Raw genomic sequence first — 19,352 nt, forward strand, 5'->3', positions numbered from 1 at the left:
CAACGTTAAAACTTCAAGAAAGACTATTTCATAAGTAAAGCTTACCCTGAGGAAATGGTTAAATAATAATAGAACTCTCCTTGAGCAAGGGGATTGTAATCTAGTGCTCTTTTCCCCTTATCATCTCCCTGCCCTACAATGTAAACTTTCCGAGTCAAGGAGTTACTCAGAATATGAAAGTTTTTTAAGAAAGAGAGAGAGATTTCATGAGAAAGCAGTTTTGCCCTCTCCCCTGTTCCATGCCCTGCCCCCCACCCCCAAATACCCACACCTTGGTGAGCTAGGAGGACTGCAGTGGCTGGAGTCAGAGAAACGTTTATTCTCCAGGTGGGGTAAGACTCTGGTGAAGTCTCTTCCCTTGGAGAACAGACTTTGTTATGAAGTTTCTGAGTGTATGTCAGATAATTACTCTCACCCTCCCCCTGGCAGAGCCATGAGGGGGTCTTTATTGGCTCTTCATGTGAGAACCTGATGGGGTTCCTGAAAGGAAAGCTCAGAACATGCGGGGGTTTCCTAAGACTGTGGCTCTCACTCTCAGGCTGGTCCATGCACAGCTCCTGGCAGTTTGTCAAAATGACCATTTAAGTGTTCCTACCAGTTTGTGGCTCCAGTAGCTACTGCTGCAGGTGCACAGATTTCAGCTGTGACTCTAGATCTGATTCTCTCTCCAGATTTTATGGTGGAGGTTTGCCCTGCAACATCAGTTTACCGATGGGTCCTAGATAAGTCATTAATTTCAGTTTGTTCAGCTTTTTCTTCTTGTAAGGACTGGAGTGAGGACTTCAAGTTCTTTATATGTTGGAGCTGAAACCAGAAGTCTATTCATTGTTTTTATCATTTTTACTTACAGTGTGAAAATCATCCTATCCATGGTCCCTTGGGCTGAGTAGAGTTTTGCCCACTTGTATTCAGAGGCACGTGTTTCCCTTATAGCGTCCTGAAGGTTTCTCAGCTGTGCCTGTGTCATGGGTGCTGTTGAATCAACTGAGTCTGGTGGTGGAGAGAGCAGCTAATGGGCTCTTGACCCAGTGTCTGAATTACCTAATAAACTTGGGCAAGCTGCTTAGCCTCCACCTGCCTCATGGATCTGTTTCCTCCTCTGAAAAATGGGGGAATTAGACCATAGTCCGTGGGGTCCCTCCTTTTAAAAATTCTTGCCAATAAACACTCTTAAAGGGGATGATATCCTGCTGCTTGTGGTTTTATTTTATTTTGTTTCTGGATTCATGTAGAACAATGTGGACTCTTGGGGGTCCTCAAGACAGTTTTAGGTGCCCATGAGGCCAAAACTAATTTCATAACAATACTAAGATATTATTTGCCTTTTCTTTTTTTTTTATTGGAGTAAAATTGCTTTACAACGTTGTGTTAGTTTCTGCTGTACAATGAAGTGAATCAGCTATATGTATACCTATATCCCCTCCCTCTTGGACCTCCCTCCCCCCTTCCCCACCCCCCCGCCCCATCTAGGTCATCACAGAGCACGGAGCTGAGCTCCCTGTGCCATACAGCAGGTTCCCATGAGCTATCTGTTTTACATATGGTAGTGTATTTATGTCAAACCTAGTCTCCCAATTCATCCCACCCTCCCCTTCCCCCCCCCGTGCCCACATGTCCATTCTCTACGTCTACATCTCTGCACTGACTTTTGCACTGATGGTGTAAGAGCGGTGGTGGGTAAAATGGCAGGTACCTCAGCATTAATCAAGGCAGTAGTAGTCCCAGAGGGTACTAGTAGTTGTGTTCTTCACCACAAGGCAATCTCAGTAAAGAGTGTTCCAGTTCCATTTAGGAATCTCTTTGATTTAATTTTATTAAATCTTATCCCTTTCAGTATGTACCTTTTAAATATTCTGTGGGATGGAAATTGAAAGTATTCTTACTATGTAATGAAGTGCTGTGATTGAATTGAGGAAAAGTACATCTGTGATTTGTTTGAGCTGAACCAGCAGCATTTTTGGTGGAATACCATTTTTACCTGAAGGATGGACGGACAGCCAAACTATAGCTGTTTAGGCTTTGGTATTTGGTAGACATTTTCTTGAAAATGATAAAGTTCATTTGTCACCTTAAGGAAAACAACTGACAGTATTTATGGTGAGTCATAAAATTTGAGCTTTCAAGTGAAAATTAGAATTTTGAAAAGCTTGTATTTTTGTATTTGCCACTGGGACATTGACAGTTTCCCAACATGTAAAGACTTTTTTGAGATTAGTAGAGATAATAACAAAAGTAATTTTTTTGATATCATGTAATAAATTGGGTCAACATTTGGAAGATCTGCATAATAACCCAGGTAGCCAGTATTTTCCAAACAACTAATGCATGATGTTACAAAATCATGCATGGGTAAAAGATCCGTTCAGAGGGCAAAACAGACCAATGGATTTTAATGTGAAAGAGTATAAAAAAGTTCATTGTTGTGGTTTCAGATTCCATATTGCATCTAACCTTTAAAAAAACACCTCTTGTTGAGTTTTGGTGAAGTATCAAAGAAGATCCATGATTATCTAAAAAGGCCATTAAAATATTCCTTCCTTTTCCAACTACCTATGTGAGTCTGGATTTTCTTCATCTACTTCAATCAAGACAGCATATTACAACAGATGGTATGCAGAAGCAGATCTCTAAATCCAGCAGTCTTCTCTGAAGCCAGACCTAAGAGATATTTGCAGAGATGTAAAACAGTGCCACTCTTCTCATGAAATCTTTCTTGTTTTGAAAAGCAGCTTTTTTTCCCATAAAAACTTATTTCAACTGATAATAAATTTATTACTATTATTTTAAGTGAATCAATAAGTATTTTTAAAATTTCTAAAGTTTATTTTCTAGGTATGATGAATATAGATGGATATAACACACTAAACAAAAATTCTTTGAGGTCCTATAATTTTAAGAGTGCAAGTCAGTTTAGAAGACTAGTACCCTGGATTCTAGATCCCAGTTTCAGAGATTCACCATGCACAGCAGCATATCAGAGGTGCCAAGGAGTGCTTGAGTAAGTTAACCACTTAACTGTTCACTAAACACCTTTTTTTTTTTTTTTTTTTTTTTTACATAGCATGGCAAGCTCTCATATAAATTACTCTTAAGGCAGAGAATATGCCAGTTGGGTTTGTGTTTAATATCCAGAGGAGTCTAAGGTAATGCAGTGACCTGTGTTTCTAGCAGATGCTGTTCAAATACTTGAAGCAGCTGCTCAGTATGCTTCAGTGGTATGTAAAAGGTAGTGCTGGTTTGTATCAATATTTCGATTTGTATATTTTAAGGAATTAAAGGAGTTAATAAAAGGAATTAATTATTTAAATTAAATTTTAAATAATTTTAATGTATTTAATAATTTAATTTAAATAATTTTAAAATATTTTATTTAAGTAAAAACTTTTTAAATAAGTAAATTGACCAAAAGGAATTTGAAAAATAAAGGGCTCATACTTCTAAGAGTAAAAGGTTAGGTAAATGGGAATGAGTTGGATAAACTGTTTTGCAGAGACTTAATCCATCAAGTACTTAAGATTGTTGCTTTCTAGAACATAAGTTATGGGCATTTAAAAATACTATTTTATAAACACTAGAGTAACCTGAAATCATGGGCATTTTAAAATACTATTTTATAAACACTATAGTAACCTGAAATATGTCTTTATTTAAATTTTAGTCATAGTCAAGTAGTATGTTTTAGCTGCAAAGTTTTAAACTTTAAAAAAAGTAAGAATAGGGCTTCCCTGGTGGCGCAGTGGTTGAGAATCTGCCTGCCAATGCAGGGGACACGGGTTCGAGCCCTGGTCTGGGAAGATCCCACATGCCGCGGAGCAACTAGGCCCGTGAGCCACAATTACTGATCTGGACCCTGTGCTCCGCAACAAGAGAGGCCGCGATAATGAGAGGCCCGCGCACTGCGATGAAGAGTGGCCCCCGCTTGCCACTACTAGAGAAAGCCCTCGCACAGAAACGAAGACCCAACACAGCCATAAATAAATAAATAAATAAATAAATAGATAGATAGATAGATAGAAAAAGCTGCCAAATTTCTTTTTTTTTTTTTTTTTTCCACACACACTGTATTTTATTTTTACAAGAGATAAATAGACTGACACCAAGCATTGTACATGGATGACCACAACAAAAGCAACAATGATTGCAATTACCAAACATGAAACACACTCATACTATGTCATAATATTGACATTCAGTCCAGTAATCCTCCACTGCAACAGCTCCTTTACTTTGCAGTGAAAATTGATTTGTATATTCTTTGCCTCTGAGTTCTTGTGGGATTTTTTTTCTTTTTTTAAATTCAACCAGAAAGTCACAAAAATTATACTCATCCTCATCAGTTCACTCAGTCCCATGTAATTAATTTTTTTTTTTTCATCTTGATCTTTTGAACATATTTGCAAAAGCATCAGAGTACACCCAGAACTGTCTGTAAATGACAAAAGACTTAAAAATGACCACGGTTAAAGATTTGATGAAAGTTCATAATAATGCAGTTGACAAGAAAATTAGTTATTTCTGAGATATACATTTTAAAGTAATAACTAGGATTATGACTTATAACATTATACCAGAACATATAAGATTTTTAGAAATTTCATGTAATGTCTGAAACATTTATATTAACATATTTCCATACAAATAACCCAATGAAAGTTTAGTATTAGTTGTTTTGTTTGTTTGTTTATACTGCAAGTTCTTATTAGTCATCAGTTTTATACACATCAGTGTATACATGTCAATCCCAATCGCCCAATTCAGCACACCACTATCCCCACCCCACCGCAGATTTCCCCCCTTGGTGTCCATATGTCTGTTCTCTACATCTGTGTCTCAACTTCTGCCCTGCAAACCGGCTCATCTGTACCATTTTTCTAGGTTCCACATACATGCGTTAATATACAATATTTGTTTTTCTCTTTCTGACTTACTTCACTCTGTATGACAGTCTCTAGATTCATCCATGTCTCAACAAATGACTCAATTTCGTTCCTTTTTATGGCTGAGTAATATTCCATTGTATATATGTACCACAACTTCTTTATCCATTCGTCTGTTGGTGGGCATTTAGGTTGCTTCCATGACCTGGCTATTGTAAATAGTGCTGCAATGAACATTCGGGTGCATGTGTCTTTTTGAATTACGGTTTTCTCTGGGTATATGCGCAGTAGTGGGATTGCTGGGTCATATGGTAATTCTATTTTTAGTTTTTTAAGGAACCTCCATATTGTTCTCCATAGTGGCTGTATCAATTTACATTCCCACCAACAGTGCAAGAGGGTTCCCTTTTCTCCACGCCCTCTCCAGCATTTGTTGTTTGTAGATTTTCTGATGATGCCCATTCTAATTGGTGTGAGGTGATACCTCATTGTAGTTTTGATTTGCATTTCTCTAATAATTAGTGATGTTGAGCATCTTTTCATGTGCTTCTTGGCCGTCTGTATGTCTTCTTTGGAGAAATGTCTATTTAGGTCTTCTGCCCATTTTTGGATTGGGGTGTTTGTTTCTTTAATATTGAGCTGAATGAGCTGTTTATATATTTTGGAGATTAATCCTTTGTCCGTTGATTCGTTTGCAAATATTTTCTCCCATTCTGAGGGTTGTCTTTTCGTCTTGTCTTTTCGTCATAGAAAAAGAAAAAAAAAAAAAAGTAAGAATATAAATCATGACTTTAAGAAAGTGAAATTTAGGCTGTGGCTTTCTCAGCTAAGTCCAGCACAGCAACAGGTAGGTATGTAAGCAGATGACCCCATACAACCCCTCGGCATCAGGTGCCCTTACTCCTGTGTTCCTTTCAAATGCTTCTTTAATCAATTTCTTTGACCTTTTTTTTTCTTTTTTCTTTTTTTTTTTTAGTATGACTTACCAAAATAGTGTTACTTAGTATAACTCTTTGGGGAAATAATTTGTGTAACACATTTTAACTAAGGTTATTTTTGATTATTGATTTTTCTTCTCATTGGGTATTTTGCTACACATCTACATTGTAATCTTATTAGGTTATTTAGTCCCAATTATTAAAATCACTTTTACAAATAAATAAATAGTACACAGTTTTAAGTCAAATTACACCACATTTTAAGGTTCTTTGATATGGAAAGTATTACCTTGTTCTGTACTATTTCTATCATATTTGTATTACTTTCTATTTTTTATGTAGGCTTCTAGGGATTTCTGTTATTTGTTAGGAAGCAATATATGCTTTTGTTTGGCTTAGTGCAAATGAGAAAAATAGGTCAAAGCTCGTGTGCCTGTGAAGAAAAGTGTAACAAGTGGACAAATGTCATCAAGGCTGACATTGTGTACTTTTGGATTCTATCTAAGAGTTAAATCAGAGTAGCCTTTTATTTTACAATACCATGATTTTTATTTTGAGGTGAGCTCGCAACTACCTTTGTCCTGTAAAATAAGATTTAACACATTTCATACTAAGTCCCTGTGAAGGGAATTCAGAGGCAAGAGCAAAGGAATAAAACGTGTTTATGGTAGGATCTTACAATGGGAAACTGAGATAAAACAAAGAGGTATTGGGAGACCATTCCAGATGTTGACCTAAGATGGAGAGCGCTAAATAAATAAGTTTAGCCTATTATAAATGCAGTGGTTGTCATGTCAAAAGGAGGTGCTTTAGGATATTTAATTTTCAAAATTATGCTGCTGTAATTATACTAGACCAGCCCTTCAAAAGCTGATTTCCTATTTTATACCAGCCCAATTATTACTAATGATGGGCTTCTTTACAAAATGGAAAGACTAATAACCCTTTGAAGTATTATGTAATCCCATTGTAGTTCATTAGTATGAATAATAGTTTGTAGTGTTTCTGCATCCCCCATAGTGTTTATAATTCCTTAAATTATACTCTTTTTGTGAGATGTCCCCCAAGGTCTCCCCTGTCATCCCACGGACAAGGCAGTTGCTATTTAACAGGACAGGAGTAATTTTCTAAGACACCTGGTATGTGTGCACGTGTGTTGGTTTTTTGCTTTTGTTCCCTTTATTCTCTTTCTCTGCCTTCTTTTCCTCTGCCACCACCTCCTTCTTTCTCTTGCCCCTTTAATCTTTGGGACAGTGCATTTTTAAGTACATAGTAGGTGCTCAGTAAATACTTTTGAGTGATATGTTGACAAGAAAATAAATAATAGGCACATCTCAGAGATACTGCAGGTTCTGTTCCAGACCACTGCAATAAAGTGACTATTGCAATGAAGCAAGTCATACAAATTGTTTGGTTTCCCAGTGCATGGAAAAGTTATGTTTAGACTATATTGTAGTATATCAAGTGTGCAATAGCATTATGTCTAAAAAAACAATGTGCGTACCTTAATTTAAAAAATACTTTATTGCTAGAAAATGCTAATCATCATCTGAGCCTTTAGCCTAGTAGTAACTTCAAGAAAAGGATCACTGATCACAGATCACCATAATAATATAATAATAATGGCAATGTTTGAAATATTGCAAGAACTACCAAAATGTGACACAGAGACATGAAGTGAGCAAATGCTTCTGGAAAAATGGCGCTGATAGACTTCCTCAATTCAGGGTTGCCACAGACCTTCAATTTGTAAAAAATGCAGTATCTGCAAAATGCAATAAAACAAGGTATGCCTGTACTTCTTTTTCAGTCATAATCTTCTATTCCTAAAATGGTATTCCTGAAAAAATGGGTCCTTAAATAGTCTTAGAAATAACAGTCATTACAATTAGTCTTTATTACTCTTTATTATGTAGCCCGCTTTTCACTCAGTGCCACTACCTGGCAAGGTGAGGGAATATCTGTATATTTGTGGAGCAGTAGTATAACGACACACCTCACTTCATTACTGCACAGCTTTTTTATACAAAGTTCTCACATCTCTGCCGAATCCAGGTCATGTAGTGATTTCCAGAATATGATTTCCATCAATTTGCTCAGGACTGTTTGCCAGGACTAGATTACGAGTTGTTCTTTTACTGTTAAGTTGTCAGCTAGTTTTCTTACCGTCTTAACACCAGGAAGCTTCATCTTCCAAAAAGGAGCCCTCTACTTTTCTGAGAAGGGGAAGCAAAACATATCCTTACAAGTATTTAAAATTACTATTTTAACATTTATTTACCAAATACTCTATAGCTCTTACTATATGCCTGGGTACTATTGTAAGCACTTTACCAAAACTAATTCTTTCTATGCTTGTAAGGCCTATTATGTAGGTGGTGTTATCCTTAGTTCATAGACGCAGAAACCAAGGCAGGAGGCTAAGTAGCTCACCCAAGAGCTACTGGGGCCAGCAGTTGATGCTGGCTGCAGAGTTGATGCTTTTAACCACTCTGGCCTTTACCATTCAAGGTCTTTCTGCAGACAGGAATTATACATGGTCAGGAAATCTTCAAAAGATCACATTCTCCCCAAACATTAAAAGACTGCCACAACACGCTGCTTAAGAAGAAGAAAATTCGGTAGCAAATTGAGTAAAACTTTCTGATATTTAGGCATAGAAAGTGCATTTTTCCCTGGGGAAGGCTAATGCACCAATAGCTTCTGAGGGTGGTAGTAAGTATTTCTGTAGCTGCATCCCTTGAATTTATTAAACAATTAAAAGTCTCCCCTTTCCTCCAGCTTCTAGTAACATTTTAAAAACTTTCCTTTAAGCCCTGACCAACAGCCTCGTCAAAGCTTTTCCCCCCTGCCTGGTCCCAATGACAAAGCCACCTATTTTAGATTTTTTTTCTAATGGCAACCCCCTACTTCCACGTCCCAGAATCTCACTTGGTTATCTAATGCTGCAAATTTTAGTGGCTTAAAATAATAATAGTTGATTATTTTACTTCTCTACTCCAAGCAGTGTCATCTGGAGCCACTTGACTGGGGCCTCTCCACTGTCAAAACGGCTCACTCTGATGGCTGGCTAGTTGTGCGGGCACTTGGCTGGGAGCTCAGCCCGGATGTTGGGCAGTGACCTCAGTTCCTTTTTGTAGACTGCTGAGACTTCTTCATGGCATGGTGATAGGTGTGTGCCAAGAGTGAATGTCCCAAGAGCCAGGTGAAAGCTATGATCTATGAGTTCCACCATAGTCACGAGCCCACCCAGTTTGAAGGAAAGGGAACCTAGATACCGTCTCTGAATGATGGGGTACCCAGTCACATTGTAAAAAAAGAGCATAAGGCATAAGAGGTACTGTGGTCATTTTTGGAGAGTATAATCTGCCACAAAACGAGACCATCAGAAGATCCCCTATTTGGAACCTTTTGTCTCCATCTTTTCTATCTTAGCTAAGCAAATTCCAATAATACAGGTTTTCCACATTGTTAGATGATATGTTTTCATTTAAGTACACATGTATATTTATATATGTCAATTCTGTGTCATCTGTTTTTTGCCTGAATACATCGTGGTGGTTCTTTTCATTAATATTGTACTTGAAAAGAACCTGCCATCTATTAGGAAAATCAAATTCTTTAAAAAAAGAAGATTCAAATCTGATACATATTCTGGTTTGCATTTGCAGATCAAATACTATAAGCATTTATTGAAAAATGACAGTGATAATTTATTCTCTTCCTAAAGGTAGCCCATGAATGGTGATGAAAAATAATTCAAAACAGGTTAGAAAATGATTTGCCGTTGACATGGGTGTGTTTTGCAACGAGCTGACTGTTTTATACTTTAAGGACAAGCGTATTAAGTGTTCATTTGTTCAACTAGTATTTGTTGAGTATTGTGTCAGGCATTGGACTTTTGTATTGGCAGCCAGAAATCGTCTTACCCTCATGGAACATGTGAGGAAGATGGACATTAATGGGTAATCACCAAGTAAATGTAAAATCATAACCTTGTTAAGTACTGTAGAGAAAAAGAGCTCAGAGAGTATCTGATGGGGAACCTGACCTCATCTCCCTTTCAGCAGTGCCCTTTTAGTAGAGATCTGGACGATGAGGGGGACATACCTCACCAAGAGACTCATGAGTGAGTGCTACAGCCTCACAGGGATCCTTATGCAGACATCCACGGATACAGGTGCCCCTAGCTTACAGCCATTTTTAGGAAAGCAGTAGCTTCAGCTGTGATTCTATTAAGAGACCATGTATTAAGTACCTCTTGGAAAGCACATGTTCATACAGGCCTTACAGAGCAGAGGTCTGTTTTAAGGACCCTTTTTTGTTTATAAAGAATTACTTAATTTTGAATAATGGTGATCCCTGTAAACGAGTACAATTCAAGTAAGTACTAAGTATAGCAGTAGTACTCCACGTATGGCCTTGGGACCCCTGGAGTTAGCCAGACCCTTTCAGGATATCGAGGTCAAAGCAATTTTCATAATAATACTAAGACATTATTTGTCTTTTCCACATTCCTTCTTTTATGAGAGTAAGTGGACTTCCCCAGAGACTGGATGATGTGGTTTCATCACAACAGATTGAGTGTAAGAGCATATATGAGAGTTCAGCTATCACCTGTTAAGCCAGACCTTTAAAAGGTTTGCAGAAATGTGAAAGAATGCCATTCTTCTCATTTATTTTTGAAAATATTGTTACCTTCATAACAGTGGTATTTATGTTGACATATAATGGGTTTATCTTTGTTATTTTTAAATGAATTAATAAGTATTTCTGAAATTTCTGTTTTAACTTCTAATATGGTAAAGTGTAAAGAGGTTTTGAGACCATGAAGTTTGAGAATCGCTGAAGTATAGCATCCTGCTTGACTTTGAGCATGTTACTTAGAGACGCAAGCAGTCTGTAAAATGGGGATGATGATCAAAGTATTTCCCTCGTAAAAGGTTTAAATGAGTTAGTATATGTCGGGAGCTTATAAGACTACGTGGCACAGAGTACACATTCAACATATGTTAGTTTGTATTATTATTACCATTTAATATGAAAGTAGAATTTATGTGAATCCGAACACTTCTGAGGCTCTGTGGCAAAGAATTTTTGCTTGTGTTGTGGTCATCTGTATTGATTTGGTAAAACACAATATTCAAAAGTGAAAGAAATTGCATTTTGTAATTTTTCTTTTGAGTTAGGTTATAGCAGAGGTTTTTATTGGCAGATGGTCTGGGTGGCATGTTTGAAGAGATGGAGATTCAGAATAGCTTGGGGTGCTTTTTCTGCCCCCCCTTCCCTCCCAGTCCACGCCCTCCCCACAGCCAAGTTCTGCTGTGTCCAGAATCATGGTGAACAGCGGGGCAGATGTCATTTGGGAGAGCTCCCCAGGATTGTGTTCTGTGCCCTGGACAGTGAGCTGACAGGAGGAGCCATGTTAGAAAGCATCTCTTTTAGTTCCCTCACTTTTCAGGTGGAGAAACTGAGGCCCAGAAGAGTGATTTGCCTCACACTGGTTCACCCAGCATATTAGAGGCCTACCTGGGACAAGAACTGACATTCCAGTTTGTACTGGTAGGCATACCAGGCTTAGAGTCAGAAGATCTGGTTTTAGCCTCTGTCTAAAAAGCTTTAAGTGGTCGTCTGACATTGAGCAATTGACTAAAATCCCTGATCTTTAGTGTCCCTATTTGTAAAATGGAGGTGAAAATATCGACCATCCCAGGGATGTGAAAAGAATCAAATGAGACGCCGTATGAAAGTACCCAGGACATGTCCTCCTAGCTAGAGTCTCTCTGATCCTTTGCATGTAAAGTCCACAGAGAGACACGTCCCAGTGAAATAAACTATTCTTTTCAGAGCCTTAAAGCCGGCCTTAAATGTTGTGCTTTGCAGCTTTGTAACATTTTCTTTTTTCTGTCTTTATAGGACAGCCCAGAAACTTGCAGGACCTGTGCCGAATTAAAATTCGACAATGTATAGGCCTTCAAAACCTAAAGCTACTTGATGAACTACCAATTGCCAAGGTCATGAAAGACTACTTAAAACACAAATTTGATGATATCTGATATACACAGAACTGTGAGCAAGATTAGGAGTTATATTCCAGATACTTAAAAGGCTTTTTGCCTTGCACAAAGTATATCCTATGCAATTTCTGATTTGCTGTGAAATCAGAAAGCAGGTATACACTTTTAGGTTTCTTTTGTTTGTTTGTTTGGTTTTCATTGTAGGGGAGGGATGTTTTTATATATATAAACACACACACACACACACCCCCCACATGCTTGAAGGTCTTAATTTGGTTTCTTGGTCCAAGTTTACGAGGTTCAAGCTTTCTATACAATATTGCATTTAAAACAATTGTTTTTCCAAAATGACACAAGCAGGTTAGGAGTGGAGAATTTACCCTTTTCAAATTTATGGTTTCATTGACGTGCACAATAATATAAACCAGCAGAGCACTTGTTACAGTTTGGAGGCACAGTTTTACCCGGGACATCCTGGGTTCTACTGGAAAACGCCCTAAGAAAATTTTAAAGTAACGCTGTCATCTCAGTCATTTTTAATGAGTACAAATTGGCTGTTTCAAACTGTTCTTTTCCTAATTAATGTAGCTTTGGATGACATAAATCCATTACCTCTGCTTTCCTGTTGGTGTGCTCTTGTTTTTAACTTATTTTTTTAACAACTGTAGTACACTACCCAGAGACGTTGCGTCTCAACTTCTGTCTCTAGTTGAATTGTGCTTTTAAAAAAACTAATGGGAAAGAAAATAACTTTATAAAGCCCGTGTATTCTGTTTTTAAAACAGTGCCTCCAGTGCAGTACTCTTTCTGGTGTATTTTATCCATTATTTCACTTGATGTTCCTCATTCCACAGCTGGCTTTGACATGCCTGTGAGAACAGGAACCACCACTAATTTTAATTGCAGAACCATAGTATGTCAGTTGCAATTTCCATTTTAAGCTTTGTCTTTTACTTCACTTTAAGCAGAAAATTTCATGTCCTGGTGGTAGAGTATTCCCTAAAAATAGCCCAAAATATTGTTAAACCATTTGGCTTTAATGGTTAAATAATTTGGGGTGGTTTCATGGTGTTTTTTTCTTCCCAGTTGAAATAAAATTTCTAAAGGGTAAAATTTCTAATGGGTGCACATTTGTAAATCTGGTTAATTCCTAATATGCTAATTAAGCATTTCCTATCTATTTTAAAGTTATACGCAGTGACGCTCTTCAGAACAGTTATTTTCTGGGTTGATTGGCATATGTTTGCAGTGTAAACATAAATATGATAAAGTGTCAGTAACAATGGTTCTAGAGGCTTTAGGGATCTATGGTGATGCCCTTGGAAATGAGTTCTGTGCTTGATTTGTCATCATATTAGTTTCAGAAGAAACTTTAAAAATATCCCAGTATTGTTCTTAGTGCTTTAGGAAATTTCAGAATAGTTACACACCAGTAATAAATTCGTTATCAGAAGTTTACAAGATGAAGGGCTTCTCTTGTCTGAATTTGTAGTTTTAAGTCATTAAGTATAAAGCTGTTTCACCTGAAAAGTATAACCAAGCAGAATTAGGAGTCTACTCTGGCTTTACCCTTTTCAGAGCCAGCAGTGATATTTCCTCAAGCACAGAGTTTATTCTCTTGGATGCAGAGTAGCTGTGGCATCAGATGTCTGATCTGCTCGGCCTAGGCTGGGTACAGGTTTCTGAAGAACGGGCAGCTTCGGGAAGAGGTTGATGTGGGGCATCACGGATGGGCTATGTAGCCTCTTCTACAGGGAGCCACTAAGAGTGTGGCCAGTTTTGTAACCATCCCAAAACTGTAACTGGAACATGATGGATAGAAATGGGTGGTCTGGTTTTTTTTCATAAAAATATCTTCAAAAAGTTATCTTCTGAGAGAGAGTCCTTTATGAAGCTAGGAGCTGAGCTGTGTTCTCATTCTGGAAACCAATAGCCAGGTCAGAGCTAAGACACATTTGCGGCATCAGGGACCTGGCATGGCCAGAAATGAATTGTGTTACTTCTCCCTGAAACCCTGGGCCCAGGGAGACGAGGAGATGGGAGGGCTTGTGGGGTCCTGCACTCTGAGCAGTGATGTTAATGTTACATTTGCACAGGACTTATTTCCTCATGTGTCTATTAATTTATTCAGTTAGTTCAAAATGATTTTCTTTCCCCAGCCAGTCAAAGGTTTCCAAACTAAGTTAGCCACTGAGTTTGAGTCAGGGAATTCCAAGTATAAAGGTCAGATGAAGGTAAATTCTTTGTTCTGTATTGCTGCTGCGACTTCAGAAAAAAATTATGAGTGCTCTTCCTGGAATCAAAATTTCTATTTAATGAAGAAGTGTATAATTCCATTATTTATTGTTTGAGGTTTCATTTTTCTGGAAGTTTAAAAAGAATGTTTTTTTTGTTGTTGTTAATAGAATCCCAATCACATATCATATTTAACAATAACTAAAATGTCTCCAGGTTGGTAACTGGTGGAATATAGGGATGAACGTGCAGGTCTGCACTTGAATTTGATTGGCAGAGAAGCTTTCTGTAGTAACATAATGAGAACAGGTATTTTCAGAAAATCAACTGATTGGTTTTTCCAGAATCTTGACTGAAATGTTCACTTCAGTCTTGACTGAAATGTTCAGAATCAGATTTGTCACTGATCCTTCTATGTTTCTTTTGAAATTTATTATTTAAGCCTATTACTAAACCTTTATAGAAATATATTTGGCAAGTACACCAAAGAAACCAGCTCATAAAAGATTATGATCATTAATGAACTGCAGACCTCATCTTTTAAAAACAGATTTTTTTGTGTGTAAATATTTGTGTTTATAAATGTACAGCAGAGTAAGTTTTTTAGATTATTTAATTCCCATATTTCTAAACTATTTACCACAGAATAATCCACGCTTGTTAGTTTGGAGGACTTGACTATTTTGTTTTTTTAATTCATTATCAGTCATGCTTGGAACAGCATTTCCGCTAGAGAATTCAGTGTTCTGGCAGTAGCAAGAGTACACATCTGGAGCGTGAGGGAGTCTAGCTTGATTTGTCGGATACACACCCTATGAGATGAGAATGTGTAGTTTAATTACCAGAGTGGACCATACAAAAACTGAGATTCTAACTTTCTTGCAGAATTGCTCATCAACCCAGAATGTGATTGGGATGAGGCCCTTTGCCCACAAATTTAGCTTTCATGTAACTCCTAGTGTGTTATATCATAATGTATTTTGTTCTTCCTTTGTAATGTAAGTTTTGCTTTGGGTCAATTTGAATTAAAAAAAAAACTTAAATCTGGTTTAAAACATATTGGAATTGTGTTTTATTTCTAGTCTACCTTAACTTTTTAATACTTCCAGCTATTTGGTCAAAAGAAACAGAACTCTGTCTTTCATTCCTCAGCGTTTTAGATAATTGGGAATTGTGTAAGAATGTGATACAGAAAACAGCACCATTTTGGATCAGATAAGGAAGCCCCCCTCCCTTTTTTAATGTATTCTGCAAATACCTACCAACAAAAGACTATCTATCCCATTCTTGAGTGTGTTGATCCAGCACTGAGCCTTTTGGGGCCGTATTCACCTCTGCCTCACCTTGACTGAAGACAGAGTTTGGACCACAGCATCTCTAAGCACAGAACAGTATATTCAGTTAAACAATGAATTTGAGGTAGTTTATTAGCTTGCAAGAGATAGAAGGAAAATAACTTTGATTTCTTATTTCCTCTGTATATAAGCACAGCTTGATTTAGAAGAGACCTCGGACTAATGTGATGATGCTGTGCTAAGAAGAAAGGAGGACAGACAACTTAGCACCCCGTGCAGAAACGCAGTGTTTTGCTACCATAACCTTGTTACAGACTTGTCCAGGGTTTGGCACAAATGAAAGCCAAGAATGGGACATTTGAAACTGTTCCTAATGATCAGCAGGGGAGTTCAGATGTGAAAAATAGCTGTGTTGCTTGGAAATCTTGAGGTCATTCCTTTTCCAATATGATGTAAGTAGTGTATTGTTTTTTCAGCTGAAAGACAACTTACAAAAATGGCTTTCTAGCTATTGATAAAACAGATTATCTACTTGATAAAAAAATATTTCCACATCCCATGTAGTTGGGTTTCAAAGGTAAAAGAAAGTGGATTTTTGTATCATCTTTGTATTTATGTAACAATGTAGCTTTGTGTTCTCTTAACACATCTGACAAACTTTGATGTTAGAATTTATATTAGCTTAAATACCAATAAAGATTTTAAATATCCACTGCCAGGTACTGTTATTTAGGTTGATGTAGACTCCTAAGATACAAAGGCAAATTTGTCTTTATTTTATCATTAGTTATTCTGTCATTACCTATAAGGTCTCTTAAGTCTTAGATAAAAAGCAAAGTGTCAGCCAGCATATGGCTCTACTGGAGCCCATGACTCTTCTCGTATGCTGCTGATAAATAGTGTTCAAAATCTTGTACTATATTTCTCTAAGATCATGGTACATTTTATAGATACTTCTTTATCTTCCAGAAAAACTCTTTGATTCCTGAGTGACAGTTAACATGCTCAATCCCATATGAAAAAAGACTGAGGTGCTTTGCACAAGGTCCTATGAGAGATCATCATTGTGTGAGTAAAACCTGGCAATAGCGCTGTTGCTGCAGAGCATGGTCTCTTGTCCTGCAGGGGAGTGTCTTCCACCAAGTGTTGCTCTTTCCATTTCTCACTCACCTGTGCCCAGAGTGCCTCATGCTGGGTTTCAGTTGTGCATCCACAAGCTAAATGCTTTATCAATTCTGAAGACCCATAAACCAGTAGAAGTAAAGGATCAGATTAAAGCAAAATATTTCTCTTCTGTTGCAGATATGACCTTTAAGAAAAAATCATGTAATCATTTGTAGTTATTGTAAATATATTTTAAATTAAATCTTGGTTTGTTCCAGCATCTTAAAAATCACACTCAGAACCTTTTTTTATGTTGCCTTGTAATTAGGAAATTGTTTTAAATGAATGCAAATGTAATTCATGTTACATTAGGTAGTAATTAAGTGACTCACTTTTCTGTGAAATAGTATTTTATGAATCAGAAATGAGATGGCTTAATTTGGATGAGGGGATTCAGTTGAAGCTGAGAAACTCGGTTATGTGCTGAGTAGACTGACCCTTTGTGACTGACACAGAGGTAATCCAGCTGCAGATATTTCCTATTTTATCTGGCAAACAGAGTCTTATTTTTCTTGCTGCTCAGTCTTGAGCTGGTGTTGCTTTTCTTCCTCTGATAGTTTTGGGTCAGGTCACTGCTCAGTTTTCTTTTTCTTTACTGAAAAAAAAGAACACTTGTAGGGGTGGACTTACTGTACATGACCATTTTATATTTCTCTAGAGGTTTTCTAGATTTTCCCTCTCTTACTTCTGTCCACTTAACCCTTTTGTGAAGTACACACACGTGCATAAAGCATGGCCTCGCCAAGTTGCTTTTTTGATTTTTGAGTTCCCTGATTGCTTGTTTTCCCTGCTTTACCTGGATGGAAATACAGCTTAATATTATTAGGAAATATAGCATAATATCATTTAAGAAGCCTAATGAATAAGTCTGGGCTACATCCATTTCCCATCTTGGGTAGCACCGGAGAGGAACAAATTGCATTTCTTCCTGGTTTATTACGTGTTCTTAAGAAATCATTTTCTGTGAGTCCATTGCCCAGTGAGCTCCTTGAGGATGGACCCTGGGTCTTATTTGCCTGAATCTCAAACAGTATTTGCTGAAAGAATCAGTTTTCCAGAGCCATAGGTACATGTGGCAGTTGGTCCTCAGCCAGTAACTTTATTCCTTCAAGCCTCCAAGGAACCCAGGGCCATGTGGATGACAGCATCAGCATTTCCCAGCTCCAAATCTCAGGTAAGTATCGTCTTCCTAATTCCTGCCAGTGTTGTCTTTTGCTGTTCCTTCCTCCCTTCTGCCCCCACCTCTCTGCCCTCCCCTCCATCATGGTCACTGAGCAGTGGACCCATGTGATCAATGGTGCGTGGACACTGGGGCGGCAGACTTCCAAAGATATGCCACAGGGCTCTGGTCATGGGGAATTCTGCCTACGGGGAGTCTCCCTCCCTGTGCTCCCACAGTGTGTTGAGCCTCTGAAGGATCACACTTCTCCTGAGGACCCTCCATGCATGTCCAGCTCAGAGCTTCCCAGCAGTGACCCCAGCTCACTGATGTGTCTCTGTGGGTTACAGCTGTGCTCTCCTCACATCTCAGGGCAGCTAGGTGGGGACTGAGGTAGAGCCCCTGGTTCATCACCCCCGGCTGTGCTCTTCCCCACTTTCCCACGGGCAGCACGAACGACGTCACTGTTTACGTAGCAGGGGAGCACTGCATAGCTGGCTCCTGCGTCTAACCATTGCTCCTGTCCATGGTGCCTGCCACACAGTGCCTTTCACATAGTGGGTGCTCAGTTGTTATTCTTCAAATGAATTAATCTAGTCCAAGCCCTTTCTTTTACAGGCAGGGAAGCCCTTTTTTATGGGTCGAGAATTGAGGTGACTCAGTAACTGTGGCCCTGCCTGTAGTGGCTGGCAGTGAAGGGCACAGCAGCCAGGACTCCTCAACCTCTGGTTCTTCAGCGATCCCAGCTTTGGGTGGCTTGGCCCTCACTTGCATCCGGTGTTTTCTGTGGAACAGAAACTGACCCCTTGTTAACAGAGCAATGATGGAATGAGATACATTTTGGCAAGAGTTGGCAAGTCTCAGGACTCTATACGTATACTTCCTGGATTAAAGCCCACACATCCATAAAACTGCCTCTAATTTCCTACAGAATGCTTCCTGAGGGTTCCATCTTGGTCTCCAATGTGCCTTTTTGAAAAATCATGACTGAAAGGGCTTAGGTTCTGGGGGTGACCTTAGGAACGGCATCGCCAGCCTCCTGAGCGTGGGGATAGGAATTCTCGTTGTGCTGTGCTTTTGTTTTGCTCTGTGTTTACAAGGCGAGTTGAATAACTGCATATATGAGGCTGCTCAACGATGCCAGTGGCATTTATACTCAGCATTTTTTCCCTTTAAGTTTTCATTACAGGCAGCTAAGAGATTGATCCACCACTGTCTTTTCATCATATTTTATGATCCCTTACATTCACAGTATGTATTTCCATTGAGAGTTAAAGACACTTGCAGAGGAGTAGAGAGAGGAACTTGGACATTTTGACTTAGAATTAAAGTTGAACTGAAACAAATTGTACAAATCCTTGTATCACATAGCAATTGTTGTGTACACTTTAAAGTAAGCGTTTCTTAACCTGGAGGCCTCAACTGAGATTTTTCTGTAAGAAGCTGATTGATAAATTTTTCTGTCAGGTAATTATCTCTAACAAATAGAAAATAAGACTTGTCTATTTAGATGTGGTGGGCTGAGTGGAGCTGCCGACTTGGAGGATGTCACCTTATTAGTTTACACTAATTCATCAGTCCTTGAGACTAAAGTTATAACGCTTTTATTCCAGAAAGTACTGTCGACTCAAATATACTATCCATAGAACATTTTGAGGTCCCATGGT

At 38.2% G+C, this 19,352-nt stretch overlaps 1 protein-coding gene across 1 annotated transcript in view; it reads left to right on the plus strand.

The window, feature by feature from the left end:
* The window catches only part of ASB7 (ankyrin repeat and SOCS box containing 7), a 48,975-nt gene extending 37,071 nt beyond the window's left edge, over positions 1 to 11,904 (plus strand). Inside the window, exon 6 of the mRNA XM_061181820.1 lies at positions 11,732 to 11,904. Coding sequence (XP_061037803.1) covers positions 11,732 to 11,871 — 140 coding nt within the window. The 3' untranslated portion in view covers positions 11,872 to 11,904. The remainder of the gene's footprint in view (positions 1 to 11,731) is intronic.
* Positions 11,905 to 19,352: the final 7,448 nt, after the last annotated feature.

The sequence above is a fragment of the Eubalaena glacialis genome, chromosome 2, assembly GCF_028564815.1.
Source record: "Eubalaena glacialis isolate mEubGla1 chromosome 2, mEubGla1.1.hap2.+ XY, whole genome shotgun sequence".
In the NCBI taxonomy this organism is placed as follows: domain Eukaryota; kingdom Metazoa; phylum Chordata; class Mammalia; order Artiodactyla; family Balaenidae; genus Eubalaena; species Eubalaena glacialis.